This window comes from Eptatretus burgeri, chromosome 16, assembly GCF_056783735.1.
Source record: "Eptatretus burgeri isolate ZD-2024b chromosome 16, Ebu_testis_v1, whole genome shotgun sequence".
NCBI classification, from domain to species: domain Eukaryota; kingdom Metazoa; phylum Chordata; class Myxini; order Myxiniformes; family Myxinidae; genus Eptatretus; species Eptatretus burgeri.
The window spans coordinates 14,451,317-14,478,404 of record NC_140976.1 but is presented as its reverse complement, the minus strand read 5'-3'; the positions used below and the strand labels follow the sequence as shown (position 1 = coordinate 14,478,404).

The following is a 27,088-nucleotide window of genomic DNA, read 5'->3' as shown; positions in this document are numbered from 1 at the left end:
AGAATGACACCACAATGCAACATTATGGATTACCATCATGAAAAACGGTGCCCAGCTGATGATCCGGGCAGTTGGGTAATCTGTAAATTGCTTATAATTTAAGTTATAACTTAAAATATATAATAATAGCTTTTGTAAGTACTTACCAGTACAAAATGTGTGTGTGTGTGTGTGTGTGTGTGTGTGTGTGTGTGTGTGTGTGTGTGTGTGTGTGTGTGTGTGTGTGTGTGTGTGTGTGTGTGTGTGTGTGGTGTTTGTATTGTTACGGCTGTGGAAATTCGCAGAGCACCATATAGGTCCTTAGATCAGTTATGCCGATAAGTCCGTGTTCAGATAGATTTCCCCACCGATGTCTAAGGGGATTTATTCGTGTCGCCCGGGCTGTGATCTTTGAGGTAGCCGTTTTTATTTTACTATCGTTATTTTGGACCAACCACAATGCCAACCACCAACCACCTTCTCCGCAACGCCAACCACCAACCACCTTCACCACCACGCCAACCACCAAACACCTTCTCCACCACGCCAACCACCAACCACCTTCTCCACCATGCCAACCAACAACCATGATCACCACCACCACATTCTCATCAACCGCTCCAAAACAACCACGATCACCACCACCACCTTCTCGTCAACCACCAACATCCCCAAAGACAACGAACAGCCACCTTCACAACAACCACCTTAACCACTACCGCCCAACCACACCACCCTCACGACCACACCACCCTCACGACCACACCACCCTCACGACCACACCACTACCACACCACCAACCTCTCCGCATCGAATAACGTCTCTGCCATGGATGCTCATCGAGAAAGGAAACAAAGGCAACGGTAGGAAAACCCGTTGCCCCCGCGGAGTGCGGGCAGAACCACAGCGCCGAGGAGAGAAGTTCCGATAACGCTGGGATTTCCCCTCCCCTTGTTTCTTGCTTTCCCCGCGCGCGGGATGGGGGAGGGGTGAATTGGGCCAGGGTTCAAAGTTGATGTAAAGGAGGGGCCTCATTTTGGGCAGATAACGGCCCTGTAGTCCAGTTGCCAGGTTGAGTACCTTGTTGTTGCGAGAAGAGTATTGTTTTTTGATGGTTTCGTACTCGCATGGGTCTATAGAAAAAATTTAGCTTGGTTGCCGGAGTAGCAACCTTGGGGAACTCCGAGAATTTGCATAAATCCAAGATGGCCGCCTCAGACGGAGGTGGAAAAGAACTTTTCAACCAATCAACCTACAATCACGTGTGATACATTTTTGCCGTATAATTTCGAGGTGAGGAATCGATTTCTGAGGTCAGTTGTGTGGTTCGGGGTCAAATTCAGGGTCAAAGGTCAAGTTCAATGTCATTTTTAGACTATTGGGAGGGTTTAAAACTTTTTCCCCCCTGCATCAACTGCAGATCACTCCGACTCGATAGTTGATGAACGATCCCATTGATTCTGATCTCACCTCTTCTTCTTTTCAGAGAAACGTATGATGGCTGACTCAAGGTGTCTTCTCCTGGTGTGTCACGGAGGTGGAGAAGAAACCAAATTCACTGAGATCGGGATCAAGAAGCTCATCTCGTGCGCCAAATCCCGTGGAGATGGGGACCTGCAGGCGAAGCTCCAGAACATTATTGATGTTGGTGGAGATGCGGCAAGCATAGCCTGCCACAAAGGTTGCTACTGTACTTGTACATCAAAAGAGAAAATTGAGAGAGTGAGAAAGTCACAGAAAAGAAAGGCTGAAGATGAGGGTGAAAGGACATCTACAAGGTCTCATACTAATGTAGCTGACAAAGGTGTGTTTGAGTACAAACGTGATTGTATGTTCTGTAGCGAGGAATGTTTACCCATTGATGATAGACACCCAGAAAGATGGGACCGCTTGGAGGTCGTGGCCGCTCGCCGAGTCGTGCCTTACCGTGGGTCGTGGAGACGGGACGGCACGGTTCGCCCCAGCGAGGTGAAGGTAGCCAGCGCGGTCTCGCGGAGCCTCTGCGGTCTACACGGCTCCGTGGTATAAAGACCCCAAGGGGTCCAGTCTACCCCTTGTCTGTCCTGGGGTTTTTCTTTGCTTTCGAATGAACGTTGTGGCATCTTGTCCGCGAAGTAGAACCTCTATAAGTAAATGTACATAATAAATAAACGGTCGTAGTTCCTTTACATTGCTTTTGTTTGGCTGTATAATTGCATGCGTGCCCCCCCCCATTCATTGCATGACTGCATCATCGTTTACGTGTGCTTTGTTACACATTTATAGCGGTTTCACATTTAAAACCGCTCGTTCCGTCTTTTCCTTGATTGAGCTGCCATCTTGCTCTCGGAATACAGTTGGTTTTTAAATCGCCGGTAAAGTGATCGGGTCCAACGGGACTGCGCGATCATTCCCCGCTCGGTTATCCCAAAAGGAAGCGAGCTGCTTAAGCGGCTCGTTTCCAAGCTGTCCCGTTGAGGTACAACCTCTCGGTAACCAACCCGCGCGAATAATTAGGTAAATCGAAGACTTGGCGATCGGACAAGGTTGTGGTGTGGTTAAGAACACACCCGTGGCTGGTTTTCGGCGTTGCCCCGGAAAGCCGCGACTGGATTGTTCGTACGGCCGCGATTCGGCTAAAATCGGATGTCCGCACACCGGCGGGCGGAAATCTACAACAATATATGTATGTATGTCTATAGCCTGGTGTTGGCTTCATGGTTGGGGTGGTGGCTTGGGATCCAAGGGTCCAGAGTTCAAGCCCTGTTGGCTGCTGAATTAATGCACCAGGGGATTGACTCAGCCTGTCATCCTTCCGAGGTCGGCGAAATGAGTACCAGTGTGGACTGGTAGAGGGGCACTGCATCAGCGACACAGTCGCGCTTCCAAGAAATGATAGCTGCCATATGCAAGAAGAAGAATAATAAGCATATATACGTATATATGTTGTTACATCTGGCTTTCTTCTTGGGTCGACAGTTCAGAAATTGGTCTTTATTTTGATTAACCCTTGAAGACCCCCAAGACCCCAAAGATCCATTTTTTTTTTCCCGTGCCATCCCTGGAGATGGAACACTACCATAATCCATGATGTTACGTCTGTCCTCCATGATACGACGTCCGTAATCCATGATACTACATCCATACTCCATGACACTTCTTACTCCATGATACTCCCGTACCCCATTATACTGCCATACCCCGTGATACTCCCGTACCCCATGATACTGCCATACTCCATGATACTGCCATACTCCGTGATACTCCCGTACCCCATGATACTGCCATACTCCATGATACTGCCATACCCCGTGATACTCCCGTACCCCATGATACTGCCATACTCCATGATACTGCCATACCCCGTGATACTCCCGTACTCCATGATACTGCCATACTCCATGATACTGCCATACCCCGTGATACTCCCGTACCCCATGATACTGCCATACTCCATGATACTGCCATACCCCGTGATACTCCCGTACTCCATGATACGAGTATTATCATCACTCTCACTAGCAGGGGCAGTCTTACTGTTTACTGAAAATGCATGAATCTTCCCAATCAACGTTCAATTTTATGTTTAATAACAGACATCAATTTTGATAATAGATTTATTTCAACAGAGTACCAAGCTGTAAACAAGCATTGTTGCATACATGTCGACAAATTAATTGTTGTGTCAAGCTCTGTTTCTTTTCCTTTTCTCTGGGAAAGGAGTTTCCACTTCCAATTTCTCTGCAATTTCCCTTCCATCTGTTTGTGTGGACAAGAAGCCACTTTGTCAGAATTGCTGGAAAATTTTCAGACGCTCTCCGTCTCACTTTTCAGTGTTTCAATTGAGATTTGGCGGCTCTGGAAGAATTTGCTGACACGGTTTACTTGGAGCAACACATTGTACCAAATGATTATTATCGACAGGATAAAATTTCTTTAGACGGGCTGAGTGCTACAGATTCCGTCTCACTGTCTTTTTTTTTTTTCCTCAACAGCGGACTCCATTAGCACATGCAAGACCTCCAGTATCTTTGGCATCTGATGGCGAAGGGCCTTCGTACTCTTGATGCGACTCTCCCATCCTGTGGTGGAGAGGTCTTTCACAGTTAGCTGCTTGACATGTTCTTGAAGGATCGACCAGCGGTTCACAGTGGAGCTGAAGACTTATTAAAGTCATTGGAGAACTCCAAAAAAAAATATGACTTGGAGCACCGATCGCCCACCCCGCCTAGTGGGTTGCCCCATGGTGAAGACCGCCCCTGAGTACTCGTGTTACCTTTTCAACATTGAGAAGGAATATGTCATGAGTTGTGGTTGATGTAATTCTATCACATGACATGCCGATGACCTCGGCTTCTTCTCGGTAATAAAGTGTTCGGGTCCAGGTAACGGTTGTGCTCACCGCAGGCGATGTCTCCCATTTACAGGGGTCGCACCGACTCTCATGATAGGACGTTGTCTCACTCTCTCCAGGGTGCACAGAGTCACTCCACACCAGGGGGCAGTGTCTCACTCTCCACGGTACACAACGTCGTACCAAGAGGTAGTGTCTCACTTTCTCTGGTATTCTGTTTCTTTTTCTCATATTGTGACGTTGCTCGTGAGCAGCACGTGTGCTGTGCTTCTCACACTCACGGCAAAGCTACGTGGAGGGTTCACAAGATCGAGCTTCCAGCACGAACTGCGATAAGAGACGTACATGCGGAGAGACAGATGAAACCGGTGCCAGATTAGGGAACTGATGGAGCAACAGATGTGGACGTTGTCTCCACTGCACCCCACATCATGGAGAAATGAGAAAACCAAAGAGGGCGAGAGCTTCGTTAAAAACAACACACCAGCAACAAATGCAGTGCAACAAGAAACGGTCGACAGAGATCACCATTGACAAAATGAGAAGTGGACATGGTTGGTTTGAATTTCGCGATTTCTTTGGAGACCATTTTCTCACGGAACGAAACTATTAATGTATTCGATTTTTTTTTTGGGGGGGGGGGGGGATCTGTGCAAGGGTGCGGTTGGGATTCTAACCAAGGTTGGTTGGGGGGGAGGGGTGGTGAGGAGCAGAGGTGTCCGGTTCCATTATAGAGCCAAGTGCAATTGCCAGTGCAACCACCCCCAAAATCAACAAGAGAAGCGAATGCGACAGATATACGCAAGCAGGCAGCACTTGTGAATCGAGGAGATGAGGTGGGGGGTTTTTATGGACCGGTGGAGGGGGTGAGAGGTGGAAGGGGTTTGAGGGAGAACAGAGCGTGTGGCTAGAACCACGCGCTTTCAGGCTGAATGTGGATCGTGCAAGGAGCGCACGACAGAGTGAGCTGGAAAGAGTGAATGTGAGAGTGAGCGATAGTGTGGTTGGAAGCGTCATTTGCGCAGCGCAACTCGAGGTCAGGCCCAGGAGGTGGAGGGGGGGGGGCAGAGCTCCGGACCCTGACTCTTCTGGACTCCCATATAAAGCACTTTTAGATCCAAGACTTCTGGTGACTCCACATTGGTTTCCCGTTCTGATAGGCTCCTCATCTCCCAATTCTACGAGCCCGGTCCGACGGTACGAGCGTGACCAGCCTCCTCACCATGAGTTCACAAGTGGTTGCCGAATGGCTCAAGGCACTGCGCCTGGGTCAGTACACTGAAGCCTTCTTGGACAACGGATATGATGACCTGGAGGTTTGTAAGCAGATCGGGAATGCGGACCTGGACGCCATCGGAGTGGTCCCGACACAACACCGTGGGGAGATCACCGCAGCTGTAAGTCGGTTGTGCCAAGAGCGAGGTACTGAGCTCTACTTCACCCTGGAGCCGGTCTCCCCGATGCCTTGCCCCCGGACTGCAGTTCACGAATTTCCTGGCTCAGGCCCGTGCCCGTGCCCGTGCGCGCTCGGATTGGTGCGCAAGAGTGCACCAGGTATGCGAACCGAGGAGCGCAACCGGGGCGTGCCGACCACCCTTATCGGACACTTCCCGGAGCCGACATGGCGTCGGGAGAAAGTTACCTTTCCGAAGCTCCGACTTAAAGTCATGATCCGGGAAAAGCTGCAGCGAGATGGCATCGACCTTGGCAAGTCCCCGTACTCGAACAAGGTGAGGCAGCGGTGGCAGTGTTGACCTGTCTCCGTCGATTTTGCGCTCCCATTACAGGACCCTCTGCCTGATGTGTACCATTTATAAGGACGTTTAATTGTGGTGATGTATACTTGGAAAAGTCAACTGCTGTACTTCACCCCAGGTACAGGTGGAATATCGAATGATGATGATTATGAGACGCATAGACAGAGAGATGGATGTCTCGTCTATTCGGATCTGAAAATGCGGATTAATTTGTTGCAAGAATGATCAGGATGCAAATTGATGTAGCAGTTGAATACCAAATTGCTGAAATATGAGAAACTAATTTTTAGGGCAGATGGGTTCAGATCTCGCGTTGGAATGTACATCACCTGGAGAATGAGAAATTCTCCTGCAGGAGAGGAGACAGAGAGGAAGAGCTGGAGAGAGGGCTGTGAAAGAGACTTACTTCAATGTGGTTATAAACAGAGACAAACACATTTATAACAACAGCCAATCACAGACCCAGTTTCACTCTCAATGCACCCAGCACCATGGTAACGCACACTCAATAATATAACGGTGTATTTGAGGATATCGACTCCTCCAGCTATGATAGATCGAAGTTTATTTGAAGCCAACCCTGCGATCCACGTGTTTTAAAGGATTACTAACAAGGGTATGAGCTTGCAGGGATAGAGTAGAGGTGTCTACATTCCACCCCAAGCTGTCCCACCTGGGTGTGAACCCTGACACAGCTATAAACTGTCATCCTGGCGTTTCTATGCAGGACGAACCGTCCCTCGAGTGGACGTTAAACTGGATGTCCCATCTGTCAGTATCACATCAAACAAATACCAAAATTCCTGCTCTGACTTACTGGAGAGCAATGGCAAACCACCCAGTATAACCCTTACCAACACCCTGTGAAGAGTATGTGCATCATCATCATCATCATCATCATCATCATCATCATCAAGGTTATGAGGAGGATAACTCAATAAGGTGTTGTATCCGTCAATAGATGGGTCTTACTGAATATTCAATAAGCATCACAAATGAATGGATAGACGGCCAAACATGGGTCACGCCATCACGAGGAGGGTTTATGAAGTAAACAGAGATGACAGACAATGGTGAAGATGTCACATCATTATATGATCACAGGCACAGTGAGTGGTTTTTTTTGTTTGTTTGTTTGTTTCTGGCTCCAGATTATTCCTGGAACTCCTGTAAGTGCACCCGGAGGAGATCTACGGCGAGTTAAGCACACTTATCCACAATAGATGTCGCTGTACTGATCGGAGGTTTACCTGTTGGCAATATACGCTTCTCACATTGCACTTTTTTACCCACCTTTTGGGGGAGCAGGGGCCTTGAACCGTGTTGAGCCTTTTTGGTTCTTTGTGAGTTGGAGAGGTTACCGCGCTCGTGATCGAAAGGCCTTTGGCTCAGTTATCGAAGTTTTTCTTAATAGTTGTGTGTTTGCATCCTTGCATCCCCATGGTATCAGCAAGATATGGGGGTTATCCCCTTATGGTCGTGGTGATGGTGGTGGTGATTACGTCAAGGTATTTGACGCACGAATTGATGAATGTGATGCATGTACAAAATTACCTTCAAACCCGACTCGTTCACCTTTGCCGGCACACACAGTGGGTCCATAAACATGTCCCTTTAAAAAAAGGAACTTGAGACTTGGAATGTGAGAGATGAGGTGGAACACACGGAGATTGAAGAACTAGGTGCTAAAGGGGGATGAGAGGGGGGAGGAAAGCCTGGTGATTGGAGGCAACGAGTGGGGCCATTGAGCATGCTGCGAACACGTGCTCCCAGGAGCACAATTCGCTCCATTGATCCCCTATGCTTACATTGTGGGCCCGGCTTGCTTCAGGGGGTCGTCAGTGTCTGGCAGCCAATATGGAAAGACAGGAACAATGGGAAAAATCAAATGGAGTTGTTCCAGCCCGAACCGTAGACTGCAACCCATAAGAGAGGCTTGTGGCCACACTGCTCTACTGAAGCTTAATGAACAGTCACAAACATGATTATGAGCTTTTTTGGGGACACATCGTTATCATGACAAAATTCCAGAAAAAGCTCCCGTTATAAAGTTCACGAAGCAGAACTTGCACAGGAACCAGGCTACGTCCCAACCTTTTAACCAAAGTTCTGTAAGAGTCATGTGGTTAAAGAGTAAAATGGCTGCATTCCTCTAATGTGCACTGACCCACACTTGATTGGTACGTATAAGACAGAGATGGAGACATACTAAGGCAAATGACAATAAAAATGTTGACTGAGAGGCAAGTGGATCAACCGTGCACAGGGAGGTGAGGTTTATAGAGGAAGACGCGTGGCCAGCTGGAGGGTGACAGGAGCGTGGTGTGTGTAATGAAGTGTAACGCACAGATATAGAGATGTGTAGCTCCCTCGGCCCACATTCTGCAGATGTAGTTAGGACTAATGTTTTAGCATAAGAGACCGCTTCTGGTAACCCCAACTCCTGAATAATAATGATGAAATTTTATTGATATAAACTCCTTCGGTGTAAATTATTCCGGATGTTCCAGTTTATGGGTGCACATCAGACGAGCTTCTCATTGGTTTCTCGATGAACGTTTCCTTAAGAAACAAAAAGAACCTCCCTGTTCTGTTTCTGGTGGTGTAATGGATGGAGTGGTCACTCCAATTCGGGGAAGCCTGCGGTTCAAAGCCCAGCCGAGTCATATCAAACTTTTTTTTTTTTTTTTTTAAACGTGCTGCTTCCTTGCTTGACACTCAGCATTTAGAAGGATAGATCACAGACAATCCCAATTGGTTGGCATCCACCATAGGAAGGAGGAAATTCTTCCTTAGGAAATGCTTTGCTGAGCACGGTAAGAAAAGTGGTGCCATGTGTTGTTGTGACATTGCTGGTACCCAGAGTGCCCTTGGAAGTGATGGCACTTCTCCCATGATCATTTGTTGTGGCTGTCTCATCTAACAGTCATGTGTGTGTGTGTGTGTGTGTGTGTGTGTCGACTTCTCGTACAAGCTTTTGTTCCTGTTGAATAAAATTCCTAATATTGTATTGCTGGTCTCAGGGGGTCCCAACTAGCTTTGAAGAACTCTATTTGATCCTCAATTTTAGCAGAAATTGGATCCGACTGCAAGATGACGTCCCGGTGCTTTACAGACAGGGTGTTCCATCAAAGAAAATGCTGTCCTTTGATAAGGGGATGTTAAACTGGTTGTCCCTTCCTATATCATTCACTTCTGCATGTTAAACATCCCACAGCATCGAGAAGAGTAGGCCATTGTGTGCCGGTCCTGCCTCACCTTAACCAGCATATTTAGTCCACTGCAGGATGAAGGGCCTCCCTCAACACGGTCCATTCTGTTCTATTCAAAGCAATTTGACACCATTCGTCCCGCAGGTGTGCCGGTAATCTTGCGAGACTCCAAATTCCTGCTTCTCGTCCTGCAGAATTACTTGTCCCTTGTTTTCACAGTCTCTTGTGATATCACGATTGATCATGGCAAGTGATGCTGAGAAACGGGAAATTGCAGGGTCACTTAAATCATGTCATGGTTGAGTGCTCCTACTTCTAAAAAAAAAAAAGGTGGTTATTCATCACCCCCGTGACATACCATGCAATAACAGCAGTTCATTTTTGCTTTATTTTAAAAATTGTATCCGGTACAAGTCCTCGAGCTATTTCTTTTTGTCTTGCTGATCAGGATTTAAGCTTGAAGCAGGTGTGCAAGTCTATTTATTCATTTGATCTTGACCAAAGCAACATGACCACCGCAAACTGCCCCTTTTATGGGGGTAGTGGCCATGTTGATAAAAAAAAAAGTATTGCTTTGTGGATTTTTTTTTTTCTCCATTCAGGTTGTCTGGCACACAAAGCATCCTGAAAAAAAAAAACCCATCTTTAATCAGCCCCCGTCTTTCACTCCATTTTGGTGTCCTTTCCTCCCTCACGTTCTAACCCTTTCATCTACGGAGGGTTTCATCCAGCATGCTGTTTGAGGCAAAGCACCGATGAGGGAAGCTCAAAGCCCGGAGCTCCGCCAATTTCACAGAGAAGACCAAGGGAGAGGTGATTTGAATCGGTGAATGGATATGACGAGTGATGGGAGAGGCTGACGATGAAGAATACCGCATTTCGTACAATGCACACCAAAGGGGTTGCTCATTCTCCCGTTCCTTCCTTTGAAACGTTCTTTTTAACGAACACTGCCCCTTCCTCCGATCCCGAGAATCGTTTCAGATGGATGGAGAGAATCGCACGTGATTTTGTACGAGGAAGAAAGTGCCATCATGGCAAAAGTCCTGACTACTGAGCGTTTGTGCGGTCTATTAAGGTGATTGAAGTGATCCACCGAAGGACTAGGCATGATGAACAAATGCTGAGATGAAGGTAATGAATTCCATAGGAGGCCACTATTAATTTATTTGATACACAGTGGTTAGCTTTTCTTGTGAGGTGAGCAAGTCTTATCAACATGGTGTGTTAACGTGTCTGGCTACTGTATCGTCAGTGGGTTTGTGCCGCCCAGGAATGTGTGGTGTCATTCAATGGCCAAACAGCAGCCGTGTTTACAAGTGTCAGTTTAATAATGAATGACGTGCAAGATTTAAGCTAGGAAGGGGACTGTGGTTAAGAGATTGAGAGCTTGCTCCCTCCTTCCACCTGTCAAGGGGAGTGAGTGGCTACTGCATCACTCGGTTCCTGTAAAATGCATTCAGACACAAGTAATAATGAGAAATGTTGTTTTCTGAAACTTGCTACCAAACACAACAACATTGTACACGAGGGGAGGCAGGCAAGTCAATTTGCAAGATCCCTTTGTTGGCCAAACTTTCTCGATGACATTCTTCTCATGTACGAGTTACGGAAATGGAGAAACATCACAAAAATTTTTCAACATCACTGCAGGCTAAAACACGTGTCTGCAAACATTTTTAAAAGTATTTTTGGACACCATCTGAATGATGTTGCTTTTGTGACAAGCATAAGACATTGAACACGATGGTTTGAATATCATTCTATCATCTGTAAGCTGTGATGATATCTCTCTGAGACCTCAAGGATTAGGTTTGGGTTGGTCGACTGAGCGGATGTTCCATGATGAGTGATCCTCAGAACGTTTGATCCTTTGGTGACTTTCCAGAAAGCACACTCAAAGCATGTTTACCTCCATCACCAATGGTAGACCGTATGTTATGAATTCCTCTTGTTTGTTTTTGTCTATCTGTTTGTGACCAGGATATCTCAAAAAGTTATATACGGATTCAGACGAAACTTGGGCAGGTCGGGTATGTGACAAGGTCAATTTTTTTTTTTTTAGATTTTGGTGAAGATCCGGATTCCAGAATTTTTAAAAAGTGAATCTTCACTATTGAGAGATGGGGCGAAAAACGAAATATAGCACGATATCTCAAAAGGTTGTGGACGGATTTGGACGAAACTGGGTGGATGAGTTGGGTAAGTGACGAGAACAAGCTGATTAGATTTTGGTTCAGGTACAGATTCAGATCCAGCCTATCAGTGGGATACAAAATGTAAACTGTTCAGCCTGGCAGAGGTATGTGCTCTTCCAATTGCCCTTCCAGTTGTGTTTTTTGTTGGAAATGTAATGTAAGAAAATTTCAAACAACGATCCATAAATACCAAAACAAATTCATTGATTAGATACTTTTGCTTGGTCTCACTCCAAAGGGGTCCTTACTCATTATGGACAACTTTAGTGCCAGCCAGGTTTCAGAGCCTTCTCTGATTGTTCAAACTGCCAAGAATTGCCCCGACACCCCAGCCCATGGATTAGTGGAAGGTCGAGAGGTTGTTGGGCCATGAGAGAGGGAGAGAACGTTTTGATTAAAGAGAAAGCAATCGATGGAGGCTGCTTAGAGGGTCCATTTATTCTTTTGGCCATGGATATTGATGAGGGATATTTGTGGTTGCAGCGCAGCAATGTGCATACCCATATGGCCACTGTTCAATTAATGGAAGGGTGGACTTGAGTTGGGAGCTCTATCTGCCTGAGGCCTCTTCCGCCATTATGATTACCATTGTAGTCGAAGTGGTAAGACCTTGTGAAAGCCGTTGTTATCAGGCCAAGGCAGCAGGTTGGGAAGCAATTTGGATGACGGGACAGTAATTAAGGACCAAGTGCACATGACGGGCAAGGCTCGGCTAATTGAATCACTGGCGTAGCATTTAACGTGAGTGTCCTTCGCCTTATCAGGAGCAAAACGCAATTATAGACATGCAAGCGCCCACACGTTGCGCACACTGGTAGGCCTGGTCTCAGTTTGAGGAATGAATGTTTTTTGATGATGACCTGTAACCCTGTGTCTGCTCTACAGCACAAAGCCACAGTTTTCTGACTAAACATTATTATATTCTATCATATCAGCTAATAACATGAATCATATATATATATATATATATATATATATATATATATATATATATATATATATATATATATATATATATATACATATGAAGGTCGACTCAGACCGGCTAGATTGCACTGTCAAACTACTGTACTTTAGAAACTGTTAAATGCTGTTATTGCAAATGTGGAATTTTCAAGTATGTTTTCCTGAAACTCCATGGAATGGTGAAAGAGGGGCCAACTTTGACTTAGCAAAGTCAAAGGAGTATAATGTAAAAATCCACATCGTCTGATAGATCATCGAAGATGGAGAGATTTTAAGATTGATGCAATAATAGAATATGAAAAACTGAGTAAGTCACAAGGTTGAGACTGACATCGGTGTAGGTGGTCAAGTGATGATGCAATATTGTAACAACAGCGCGAATTCCTTTGGAATACATGTCCCCGACCGATGTGATATTTTCTAATTCCAAAAAGGGTATAACTCTGTGAAAAATTTGACGAAATGCCCTGAAAGTTGAACTTGTTCTGTAACTTATCATAATAAAGCCATGTACCAAGTTTCAGTTGAATATGTTAGAGGCGATGGGGAGAAAGTCGGAAAAACCGCAGGTTGGACGGACGGACAGAGAGCAAACCTGTAGTCCCCTCGGGTGAAACCGACAAGGGACTATAATAACGAGAAAGAGCAATCGACGAATGCAAACTCTCGCCAGGACTTGCTCAGTGTGCTTTTATCGTACGTATTTTATTGACTTACTTGCATTTAAATTGTACATGCTTTATAGAGGTACTGTACTCAGTTAAAAAAAAAAAGAGAACTATCTTGGGTTGGTCAGTTTTGAAGCTCAGCGATGCTGTCCAAAAGTTTAATTAATGTTATTGGAAGTGAAATCCTCCACAGACTTCTTACTTTATAGGTTGATAAGTTTATATGTTGGAAGATATTTTTTGAGGATTCGTGCTGTATTAAAAACCTAAGAAGTGCCTGTCCATGCCATCCCTACATTAGAAGTCGAGCGACAGACTAATTATAATGTTGCACATATATGTACTTGGTCACACACACACACACACACACACACACACACACACACACACACACACACACACACACACACACACACACACACACACACACATACACATACACATACACATACACATACACATACACATACACATACACATACACACATACACATACACATACACATACACATACACATACACATACACATACACATACACATACACATACACATACACACATACACATACACATACACATACACATACACAACAGTTAAACATCATATCTACATATGTATATATATATATATATGTATATATATATATATATATATATATATATATATATATATATATATATATATATATATATATATATATATATATATATATATATATATATATATATATATGTATATATATATATTGGGAAAGAGATGAGAGTGAAGAAGGGGGTGGGGGTAGAGGGAAAAGGCGGTGAGAGGAAGGGAATGAAGATGTGCGGTGGAGCGTCGGTTACGATTCATACCGTCTCATCAAAATGAGTCTGCATGGAATAACAGTGAAGATGGAAACAAAATAATGTCTGAAATACATTTTCTACTGGTCATACTATAAATACCACCCAGAGACAAACACCGCCTGGACGCGTCCAGAGCCAAACTATCCGGAGACAAACACGGCTCAGACACGTCTGGAGACAAACTCCCGTCCAGGCATACACACCGCTCAGACACGTCTGTACACAAACTCCCGTCCAGGCATACACACCGCCCGGTTACATCTGCAGACAAACTCCCATCCGGACATGGCCGGAGACAAACTCCCATCTGGACACGTCTGGAGACAATCCCCACCCAGACATAACCACTGTCCAGACACAACTGGAGATACGCATCCGGAGACAAACTCCGTCCAGACATAAACACCACCCGGATATGTCTGGAGACAAGCACCACCCGGGCGTGTCTGGAGCCAAGCTGTCCAGAGACAAACACTGCCCGGACACGTCTGGAGAGAATCTCCCATCCGGACGTAAAAAATGTCAGGAGACTAACTCCCATCAGGACACATCCACAGATAAATATCATCTGGACACATCTGGAGATAAATACCATCCTGACACTTCTGGAGACAAACCCTGCCCGGATATAACCACCGTTCAGGCACATATGGAGAAAACCACCGTCCAGACATAATGACCATCCGGATATATATATATATATATATATATATATATATATATATATATATATATATATATATATATATATATTATATATAGGAGAGTTATCAGAGAGAATATGTTCGCTTTGTGAACCACACACACACGCTTGGCCAATATCGGCAATTTTTGGGAATTGGCAGGTTGGAGTCAGTGTGATTCCAGACATGAACTATACCACTATCAACTGACATGAACTGCATTGTACAGCTCGGTGAGTGGCTTAAGCATTCAAACAAACACTCCAATGGAACACCTGGCATGGCAAGGGATTACCAATTGCCGTCGACACAACGATGCACCCAGAAACGCCCATGCAATGTCCGAATTGGACAAATCGACACTTTTTTTTTTGGAGTCGGAACTGCTGATTTTTTCAAAGCTGGAGCTTAAATTTTGTAATAATCCTTACTTTAAGAGATTCTCTCGGTTATTCATGTGTGCGAATGAAATAAATCCACGAACGCTGACGTCTCCAGGTGTTGATAAGCATTGCAATGTAGCTAGCAATTCGTAGCTATGATGAACAGGCTTTCGATAATATGAGTGAGGAAAGTGAAAACAACAACTTTATCATGAAGAAATCATTGCGGCCTGTGCCAAGTTAAAGCATGGTTGAGCAGGCCAAAAAACATGGCGGCTTCAGACCACAGCGAGATTACCCAGGATCCCTAATTTCTTCATTTTCAGACGCACAAACACATTTACAGAGATTTGTCTTGCGGGAGTAGGGGGGGGGCACGTCACATTTTTGGAACCCCTGAATGCACTCACAAATGAAAAACATGAATATGTGATGCACAGGGCCGCGAATATAGAGGCAGGTCAGACAAACCGTCAATATAACCCTGAAAAAACGCAAAAAAAAAAAAAAAATGCATGATTTAGAATGTAGAAGCACATCACATTTTATGAACCACGAATAGCAGAATAATGATTGTCATGATCAGATTATATGTATATTTTATATATATATATTTAATATAGGTTACTGTTTTCACCCGTCTGTTTGTTTGTGAACAGTATTACGGAAAAACTCCTTGACGGATTTCGACGAAACTTGGTGGGGGGATAAGGTATGGTCCAAGGATCATGCCATTAGATTTTGGACTTGATCCAAAAAACAACAACTTTTTTTCAAAAAAATTTCGATTTTATTTGAATCTTTTTTGTTGCATTTCTACATGTTTTAAGTGATTTCCAACCCCCTCCCCCCAAAAAAAATTTGATCGAAAAAAACCAAAAAATTTTGCAACTTTTTTTTTTCAAAAAAATTTCGTTTTTTTTTTTTGGGCATTTCTACATGCGCGTCGATCTGGTTTAGTTTATTCAATCGTGGTTCAATAGAGTGCGATCTGTTTTGACCTCCAATGAATAGGATATCAGGTTCACTTAAGTGACCCAGCAGTATTGGCGGCGAAGGTTTTGCACTCTACCGAGTGCTCCCCCTCTAGTGTATATGTATAATATATATATATATATATATATATATATATATATATATATATATATATATATATATATATATATATAATATATAGTGTTACGAATCTGGAAACCATATGCATTCAAACATACAGATGTCCCAAAGGTCAGTTATTCCGTTAAGTACATGTGAGACAGGTCCCTTCCTTTTGTCTAGTGGGAGAATCAAAGGTGTGCGTTGCGATGTTCTTTTAGGTAGGTTATTACATCCAACAAACCATCTAAGACCATGCAACAAACAATCCGACAACACCACTGAACAAGCGCTTCACTCGCCGAACTGGTGACTCACTGTTCGAGGCAGAATCTTTGGCAGTTCCTTCTCGGCTTCCACAAACTTTGAAACTTCTTTTTGACGAGTATGACATGCTTGGAGTGGGGGAGGAGTTTTCCCGGCATGGCCGAAATTCCTCCCAGAAAGGGTGGACCCATGGGAGCCCCGTCCAATTAGGGCAGACAGTGACGTCTGTTCCACCGAGCCCCCGCCCCGCTCGGGGAGGTCCATAAAAGTTACGACGCCATCCTCAGCGCCGAGTTCTGAGGGGTTTCGGTCGTTGGTTCTGAGTAAGTCTCTTGGAGGAGGAACGAGAATTCTTTTGGAGGAGCAAGTTGGTTGGTGTGTGCTCTACATGCTGGCGTTCGTGGAGTTTTCCTGGGTCTGGTCCATGACCCTGATCTCCGCCCTGGAACTCCGACTGCTTTGCTCGGTTTCCTCCACGGGCACGAGCCCCACGCGTGTGACTGTGGGCCGAGCTGCACGACCAATAGCAGGTGTCGCACCGCGGAGCACTCCCTTCAATGTGCAGGTACCCACGTGAACTGCGACCCCCAGCTCGTCTCTCCCTCTCTGGCTGCGGGGATCTTTCAATCGATCGTCTGAGTGTGTGGGCCCATTTTATAAGTAGAACTGTGAAGTGTTTTCCATCATTGTAAATTCTTGCATGCATATCTGCGATAAGTCTTGCCCTGTGTCTTTTTTATTTGTGAATAAAACAATTGTAGAAATGTTCCCAGGTAGTTTCCGTCCCTTCTTGAATTGGTCCAGCATGGTTCGGATCTGAGTTTAGGCCGGGTTTTATCCCCAATAATCCGTCCATTCCAGCCGGCACGGCTTTGGCAGTTTCCGCTCGGCTGCACCCAAACCGGAGTTGGTAGTCGGTAGTTGGACCTCTACCGCAGTCTGTAGAGTGACCCGGTTCGAGCAAAACGTGCTGAGGGCGTGGTTCCCCGGTAATCGAAATCGCGTAGTTAATTAGGTAAATTGGTTATAGACAAATAGACCCTACACTACGCGGTTGAGATATTGGTGACCACGGTTGGTTAGACGACCTGCCGGCTCGTGGAGTTATCCGAGCGACGGCCTACAATTCCGGGGAGTTTGGGGGGAGACGACTCAAACCTCCCCCACCTAGTGGTCGTTCTCACCACCGACCCCTGGCCCACAACAATATGTATATATATATATATATATTTCTATATATGTATAGCACTTACCCTGTGTAAGCCTTCTTGGGTTGCTTTATGTAGCTACTTCAGCTTAAGGAGTGTGGGAGGGGTCAATCATACATATATATGTATATTTTTATATATATATATATATATATATATATATATATATATATATATATATATATATATATATACACACATACATAGATATATATCTATATATATATTCTCTATTTATATTTCTGGATGCATCTTTCCTTGGTGTCCTTCCATATGCTCTGTTGCTGTGTTCCTCCTTCCCTCTGTTGACTGCCTGCACACTCGGAATGACAAATGGTGTTGCTAATTTTGATCTTCTAAGCTTTTTGTTCAATAGTTTGAGACACCTTCAGCTTTTAAAATGCGTTTATCTGCAGATGAAACAGTGTGCCATCGTCCACAATCCATATTCTTCATATAAATGTAATGTTTGTTGAAAAATGAAAAATTTGAATGTCATGTGTGTGATATATAATGATCTTCAAGTCCATGTTCTTTCAATATCAATTTATTTTCTGAACCTATAATAGAAAAAAATGTGAGGGCCAGGCCTGTCTCAATCCCAAATGATTAGCGTCGCTGTTTATGGAAACGTTTGCATATGAAGCTGCAATTAATTAGAGGAGATGGCAATTTGTTGCCCAGCTTCCGAGTGACTTAATGTGGATGAATGACTGCCTGTCGTACCCACCATCTGGGCAGCGGCACCAGGGATACCAAACTTTACCACTAAAATTTGGCCCACATCGGTTGCGGTAGCAATTGTAGTAGATTCCAGGAAGATTTGATTTCTCGAGAAACCACCCTGCTGCCTCAAGTCTTCTCATCCGTTGCCTTCCTGATGAGCCAATTAAGATGGCCATAGTTCTCTGTCAATGGCCGTTGATTTATGCTTCTATAATATGTTGCATCTCTTGAAAATTGCTTTTTCTGAGATTGGTCAAACAGATAGACAGATTTCCCTGTTTCTTTCTGTGATCTGGATAACTGCATCGACCATCTGCTGTGTGACTGAGGTGCCCTGCTTTGAGGGGGAAAAAAGCTGCCACCATCTGCTATCCCCTCTATTCCATTTTGTCACTCACCGCTACCAACCCTTCCCCCCTCACTGCAACTCCACCTCCTTGCTATTCAGAAACGTGTGAGTCGTGCAAATTTACACAAGCATTAGAGAGATGGCGGGCGCTATGGAGGTGAGTGGGGATGGATATTATGTGCTGGAGCAAAGGGAGGGATGGAGGGTTGAAGGGAGTCGAGTGGGGGCACACAGGTTGGATTCTTTGCTTTGTCTCCGAGCCCCCAGTTGCTGAGACAGGATCGCAGGGCGGCACAATGGTGTGAAATTGAGCTGTCCAGTTACTAACCACTGTGTCGTGCTGATGGGTGTGTGTATGTGGGTGTGTGAATGTGATATATAGATATACATATAATCTCATTGGTTTAAGCTAAGTAATGTCTGATAATTGTTCTAAGGTGGAAGTAATATGGGGCTGACGTCTAACATGTCTTCAAATGCAAGGGGAGAAATGAATCTGCAGCACTTCATCCATCAAATCACTTCCTGCAAGGATTATTTTCACCTGGAATCGCATCAGAGAAGGAGAGATGTCAAACACAAACATTGCTGCCATTATGAGACCATTGTTATTATGTGTGAAGCCTTTGAATTTGTGACTTTTATATAATCACCCACCTGACCTCCATTGAGGCATCCAAGCCATTCACATGTTGGTTCCAATAACGGTATGAATAGCTTGCCAGTTATTGGAGTCAAAATTTTTTGGGTTTAGGAAAGGGTTGCTGTGGTTACTGCTTGGAGGAAGGTTCGTTAAAGCCATTTTTTTTAAAAGACTGAGGTGTTAAACAGAACGTCTCTCTGGCTGCTTCAAATGCATCTCTGTAAACCTCGGCCACCTGCACACATAATTTACACGTCCCCCTCACTCATCCTCCCAGGAGATACGGAACCCTCATCTTGACAACCATACAACCGTCTGATGCCTTCTCACACCTCCATGCCTTTCTACCGGCCTCATCACACTGCTGCCTTATCCCACCACCTTCACACAATACCTGAAGCACCACGATGCCTTTAGAATGTTTTTTTAATTCTTTTTACAGTATTCATCTGACTTCTTTCCTTTAATTCCTGGCCATTGATTGCAATTGTTATTGAAATGGCAAAGTAGACTGGCCCACTATATTTGTTACTTTTTTTTTTGTCTGACAGACCACAGTCGTATCAACTGGTACGTCCCCGGCCTGTCTGCGCAGAAGATAGACCGATTACAAACCTCGAATACAATCAATCGGATCTTCTTTATTCCTCTATGCTTGGCCTCCCACTCCCGGTTACGTCAATTCTGGTGGAACACAGAAATGCTGCAGTATTGTCCATCTTGTACACGACACCAACCAATTTAATTGCAGGATATTTGGGTTGTGGGCAGATTGGTCACCTCGGTCTTAGAAAATCCTCTTGGTCTTTACTATCTGCCTCCAAATAATTTAATAGCGGCACATAAAGGGTTGAATGAATGTGAATGTGTTGGCCTGTTTGTTCTCGTATGATCACACCATGACCCAAAGTGGTTTAAATTCAATATAACTGCACAAATTTCTCCATTATTTCTGAACGTTCTTATACAATGTAATTCATGTATAACAAGAGTTCGTAGAACACCTTATCCCATGCAGTCTTGAGAAAAAGGACAAGGGAAGGGTCTGAAACTCTTGCTCTGTGTTTCCCAGCACAATCTACATTTGTTTTGTTCATGGACCTTGCAATAACAGGCGTCATGGTAACCACACAGCGCTATGCGCCGCCATATTTGTCAGAATGCAAAATCGCAAACAGTTATTCTGCTCTCAGGACATGATGGCATCAATGCTCAGTCTCATAGCTTTTCTCGTAGCTACACCGCCCTCAAAGCATGAATATTTTTCCAAGTCCGGCTAAACGGAAGGTATTTGAAAATGACAAAAAGGCGATTTGTGTTCTACAGTGTTCAAGTATATAATATAATTGAAATAAAATAAAGATTTCAAAGGTTGTAGAAAACAAAATTCAGAAGTTTACCGCCATTGATACAGCATGTTTTACACCACCTTATTTAACATGTTACATTCGTTTTTCATGCCTCTTGTTTGTGTTCTTTATGACGTCCTTAAAATCACTAAGTTTCTTGTTTTGATTGATTTTTTTTTTTTTCAATTTTGTTTGAATGCCAGACAGGCAGGCAGAGTAAAAATATTATCTTACTCCTCTCCATGCTTGCGCAATCAGGACACATTCAGAGCCAAACTACTGTTAAACTGCATGTTCGTTTTCTGATTCGTGTTCAAAATGTAACATTAAATTGAAATCAAGTTTTTCCTCGATCATAAAATTATGTTTGTGGACAGATAGACAGAAGTGAACCAATTACTTAACCCTGCTTTTCGCTTCACGTGTTTGGGGTAAAAAGTACGTTTGCATCCCCTAATGTCTTTGGTACCCTCATTACCATAATTCACAGACCGGTGTTTGAGTGTGTGTGGGTTTTGTGTGTTTGTTGTTTGTTTGTCGTTCTACTCCTCCTACAGTTCTGGGCCCATTACATCCAGACTTGTGACAGAGGATCAGCATGACCCCAATTAATGTATAGGGGTATTTTTTTTTAATTTTAATCTCTGCCGGTGGTTTTGGGTGGGGTGGCATGAAGGATGTGGATGCAAATTCTCTATGTAAATGTGTATCATGTAGCGCCGCCTCCAGGTGGGGGAGTGTATTACAAGTCTCTACCATTTACAGTACAATATTCCTGTCCCTACGTTTTCCAGTACAATAAGGTGTTATGAATTATATGCAGAAGGTATGTTTTTGTTTCATGCACGTAACTCAGGTTATTGGTTCATGAGCGCCAGCCAGAGTGACCACTATATTCGTATGTCTGTATGTCTGTATGTCTGTCTGTCCGTGTGTCTGTGTGTCTGTCTGTCCAAAGCATAACTCTGTGGACTTTGACCCGATCTTGATGAAACTTGGTTATGTGTTTGATATCAATGTCTAGTTGTGTTTTCCTGGATGAGGGCCCATTGTGGGCAGAGCCACGCCCAAAAAATAGCCATTTTTAGGGGGTAGTCGGATTAAAAATCTATCTTCTCCTTGGGGATTGACTGAATGGAATGGGTTCTTTGGTATTTGAATAGCAAAATGAATTATCGAAAACTTGTCGTTCGATTTTTCATTTTCGTCCCAATGTCAAGGTCACAAGATCAAAAACTTAGAAAATTGCGAATTTTGACATAAAAATCATACGACCGCCCAAACTTTGAGAGCTCAGATGACAATATTTTTTATGCATAATCTTGAGGTCATTCCCTACCTAAAGCCTTGAAACCATTTTGCTCTATCTCGAACACCTTGCCCGTGGCGCCCCCTTCAAGTTTGTTTTTACGCTGATTTCATCAAACTATGGATAATCCAAGGAGTGCGAAATGCCATATAGCCTATGACGTTATATTGGTCCTGGAATATTCCAGAGGAAGTTTTTCACCAAAGGTCATAATCCTTGACCTTTGACCTTTAAAGGTCACAAAGGTCAAATTTTCAAAGTTGTGGGAATCGATCCGGGTTTTCGACCTTCTTCGACGAACTAACTCCAATAAGCTATAGCACGTATCCTGTTTCTTTATTTTAATGTCCACAACATTGTTTTGTGACCTTTAAAGGTTATGCAAAGGTCAAATTTTGAAAGTTGTTGAACAAAACCGGGTTTTCGACATTTTTCAGCTCAAAACCTGTCACTCGTACCACATCATGTTGATCATTTTTATAACTTGGTCAAACATTATCACATTGTCTCATCCTTGACTTCTGAAACGATCTACATCGTCAAATACCGCTCGTGAACCATCGTCGTCTTCAGACTTGTTATTATTTATTTTTCCTATACAGAGCTGTCAGTTGCCTATACACCTCCTAAATAAAAGTATGCGTCAGAAGAACAAGATCGCCCGTAGGGCAGGTACTCTGCTAATAGATATAAAAGCACAATGATGTGTCCTAAAGTTGTTCATGCACTATTTGTACTTTGTTCTGTACGAACCTTCAGATAATTGAGAAAATAAGTTCTTCATATTATTGCAATATAACTCATTGATTACAGACTTGCCTTTGAATTGTTCAACAGTATGTTCATTTCTCTGATATCGGGAAATGTACATTCCAAATCGAAAAAACAAAGATCGACGGGATTTATCACATTCTTTGTCAAGCATGAGAAAGAGTATAAGAAATCCCCCCAAAACGTGTTCTTGTGTTGTGGGCAGCCATCTTGAAGAAAAAATAAACGCGTGAATAAAATGGTTCGAGAAAATCCAGTCCAGTATCATCACCATGAGGCCACCTCGAATCAGAAAGTGCTGGTGTTCTGTTTCAGGCCTTTCCCTTCGTCGGAATAAAAAGGGAAATCCAGCTCAAGGCAGCAGAATTATGGATTTAGATTCAACGGTTCTGGAATCGAACTTTTTTTTTTTCTACGACAAAGGGCAAGGCTCAAAACGTCAGCGCTTTGTGATCTTTTATGGCAGATAACTTTAACCATTTCATTCTCGTGTTCATATTCTCTTGTTCTGCCAATGCAGACTACTATTTATTTGCTGGATTTACCAATTCATTTTATAGCTATCTTGAAAACCTGGGCAGAGGAATTCAACAATGATTAGGAAGAAATAAGCAGAGAAGGAAATGGAGATTGAGCAGTGGAACACGCCGGAATGAGGCATAGCTCCAATCAGAGGCGTAGTGTTGTTGCTCTGGCACACCGGAATGCCGCTCTGGCACCTCAATCCATCCAAGGCGGAGCTTTGCTCCGGAACAGTTGAAATCACAGCAAAAACACCCATGTTCATTATTGGTTGTGTTATTGTGTGCTTTCATGGTCAAATAATCAGGGTCAAAGTTTGTCCCGCAACCGGATATGTCAATACGTTGGACACTTTGTCTCGGGAGCAACGTTATAACAATACAGGTCTATAGGCAACACAGACCCATATAAATTGTCAAATACAGCACGGTCGAGAAGGGAGACAAACTTTCCAACCATTTTATATCCAGATTTAGTGAATTATCTTATGTTTACAAAATTATGTACACCTTAGAAGACATGAAGGCATGGAAGAAAACTGGATCGCGACAACGAGTTGAAGTCTTGTGGATCAGTGATGTGGCTGTTGTTATAAAGAATGGCTGTCACATTGAATGAACAAAGGTAGGTCCATTATAGATCAATGACACAGACTCATGTTGGCAGGGTAGATAAGCATGACGTAATATACAGTGCGTTACTATCGTGCCTATCTGCTCTGCTATCTCCTTCAACACTCTCGGTTGTTTATCCGGCACCAAAGCTTTATCTTCCTTCATCAACTCCAAGAAAGACACCAACCAGTGAACTAATGTCGGCAGTCAGGATGCCCAGTTTAATGACCATCCAAAGGACAGCACAAACACATTGATGAATCACCCTACCTGTGACACATGGAGATGACGGTTTATAGCTGGGTCAAGATTCGAACCCATGACAGACAACTTTGTGTCAATGATGTGTCCACACCTATAGGCCATCTTGCCAGCCCTGACCACATGGTACTAAATAAAAAAAAACTTTTATTTATTTCTAAATTACATAGTTTTGTCAAAAAGCAACGGTGCTTTGAGAGTGGAGACGAACTGATCTTACTTTTTCTTAAAAGGGGATTCTGAATTGTGAGGTTAAGTCGGTGTGAGTGTTAACTGTTAAGCTTTTATTTGTCATGGTAAAATGTGTGTACTGTAATTCATTCATCACTCATTTTGGGGACTCAAATGATAGTGTCATGTTAAAACATGATGTGACGGCAGATTTGGCGATGACGTCATGTCCGACATTTTTGCAGGGCTCCGGTAGCTCAAAATTTGTCACTACACCACTTGCTACAACTACAATATTACTTCATTGAGACACTGAGACACGTGGGGCATTTCGAAGTGACACGGATGAGAATATGCAACAGGGATCAGAGAACAAAGGAAAGAGGGGAGAACAAAGAACAAAGCTTTGTTCTACTACACTAGTCGATGACGAGAGCTGCCAGATTATATCATGCTACGTCTTTCCACCATAAACATAAAGCAAGCATGAACCTTGCTTTGAGATTTGCTTTCAAATCAGTTTTTGCTTCTTCATTCAGCTGCATAAGAAATTGATCGATTGAAGCTCGATAGTGCTTTGAGCTCTTCCATGAGCTGTTAGGGTTAGGGTGAAGCTGACCTCTGTATTAAAAATATAAATCTAATAATGCGGCAGCTCTATCCTGGCAAAATCCTTCAGAGGTCCTTAGCCATCTCTTTAATATGGTGATTATCCAATTACCCTCATCACGTGTCTAATTAGGAACATGGGATTGGTGCTGAAGGCTCTAGCTTTTTCTCCAGCAAAAGGAGTTAATTAGCATCTCACAAATGGGTTGCGGTTTGAGAGACAAGGAAGCTTGAAGTTAAATAGTGTGCCAAAAAACAAGTGGATACAGTGAACCTGAGAGCAGGGAATGGTGGGAGTGGGGGCTAAAGGCTGACATTGAATGCCTTGGTGTTATATCAACAGATTTGTCATGCTTACAAGGTTGATATGGCTGAAAAAGCTGCTGACTGCTTCTTTCGATGGAAGCTTTTTAAAATTGTAATTCGACACTTTTTTGAAAATACTGAGCTCTCCCTAACTCTGTCAATGTCCATGTAAAGTTTTTCAAACCAGGTTGATTATTACACACTGCCCCCATCAATTTTGTGCCTGTCCGTTGAACTCACTCCAACCTGAATAATAACCTGCTGCTTGCTCTGACCTCACTCTGCTGAGGCTTCCTACATAACATGCATACCATCCTGCACTGCAGGGGTATATGTGTGTACATATATATGTGTACCGGCTGCGATGTTCATCGGCACGTGACATTACCGTGCTTCCCCATTGTCTCAGGTTGCTCACCTGCATTTTAAAAATTTTTTATATTTTAGATTATATATATATTTTCATTTACGGATGTTGTCCGACTGTTATGTGACTTTTCCCGGTGTATCGGCTTCGATGTCCGTTGACACGCAAAATTTCAGCTTTCTACATCAACTGTAAGTCACCAAACTTTAATGTCAGTGAGTCAGTGGTTGGAATGAGCTTGAAATATTAGATGCAGGGGGTTAGTGGAGGATAAATCGAGATTCACAAAAATGAGGAAAGGAAGGAGTGTAAGCAAGATGGAGAGAAGGTGGCGAAGGCAAAATGTTGTTTGAAGGAGATAGGGATGAGAGGAGAGGGGAAATTACATGACATATGGGGAATTAAGGGATGAGGGTCAAGATTCCATTGGTTTTGTGAATATAATAAGTAGATAGCCTCTTATCACCCTTGATTTTATTGTCGCTGCCCTTATTTAATCCCATGGGTACAGAGGTGGCCTCATGGTGATGACACTGGACTGGCATCTTAAAGATTTTGGGATAAAATCCAATTCAAAGCAGTATTATGGACTTACATTTAACGTTTCTGGAAGCAAAGCTTTATAGTCTCAGGATAATTACCATCTAATGATCAAACTGTTTGTTAAAAATCCAGCTCGCTCATTATTGACCAGTAGGGAGGTGGTAATGTGTTTGCCCCACCTGCTCTGGTCTCCCTGTGTTTCCACCATGCTTTATGGTTTACTCTTCTGGTTAGTAAATCAACTTAGGAAAAGCCAATGGTGTCCAGATCCACAGAACTGAAAAATAACATCATGCCATATTTTATCATGATAATCACAAACCACATATGCTGCTTGGATCATTGCGAGAGCTCTTTTGACTCAACTCTCATTTAGTGTTTTTTTTTCTTTTCTTCCCTTTTACAGTTTTTACCCCGTCCACTTAAGAAAGGAAATCCTGCTCTTCTTGTGCTTTGTTCCTGTCTGTGTCATCCCCATAGTGCTCATGATATCATCCTTCCTTGAGACCAAAGCCTTGGCCTGAATTGTCTTTGTAACCCGTTCGATGCCTCTGAGTTCCTGAAAGACAAACAGGCTGTCCATTGTAGACATCATTCTGACCTTCAGTAATATCATGAGATCATTATCTTGCCATTTTGGAGTAGCTATATCTCGTGTTGCTGTAAATGGTTTACAGTTTGGGTGGTCATTGCACTGTTAATCTTTTTGGGTGACTCTCTGTGATCTTGCACTTTGGAGCTCTCTTTCTCTCTTTCTCTCTTTCTCTCTTTCTCTCTTTCACTCTTATTCATGTTGGTTGAGGCTCCTCTCATCCGATCCACCCTTCAGTGTGACTTAAAAACAAAACAACCATTAGAATTGATGATAGGCAAGGACTCTTTAATGTTTCTTGACTTATCCTCTTCACTCGTCTTTTATAAATACGTCCTTCCAATTTTTACGTTTGCTTCTAAT

At 43.5% G+C, this 27,088-nt stretch overlaps 1 protein-coding gene and 1 long non-coding RNA gene across 5 annotated transcripts in view; both read left to right on the top strand.

The window, feature by feature from the left end:
• The window catches only part of LOC147010563 (uncharacterized), a 40,600-nt gene extending 38,453 nt beyond the window's left edge, over positions 1-2,147 (top strand). For both annotated transcript variants that reach the window (XR_015052300.1, XR_015052299.1), the window contains one exon: positions 1,466-2,147. This is a non-coding gene — a long non-coding RNA (uncharacterized LOC147010563). The remainder of the gene's footprint in view (positions 1-1,465) is intronic.
• Positions 2,148-5,273: 3,126 nt separating this feature from the next.
• The window catches only part of LOC147010561 (SAM and SH3 domain-containing protein 1-like), a 378,167-nt gene continuing 356,352 nt past the window's right edge, over positions 5,274-27,088 (top strand). For 2 of the 3 annotated variants that reach the window (XM_085858823.1, XM_085858822.1), the window contains exon 1: positions 5,274-6,042. In XM_085858823.1, coding sequence (XP_085714949.1) covers positions 5,536-6,042 — 507 coding nt within the window. In that variant the 5' untranslated portion in view covers positions 5,274-5,535. The remainder of the gene's footprint in view (positions 6,043-27,088) is intronic. The other variant, XM_085858821.1, reaches the window with a different exon arrangement.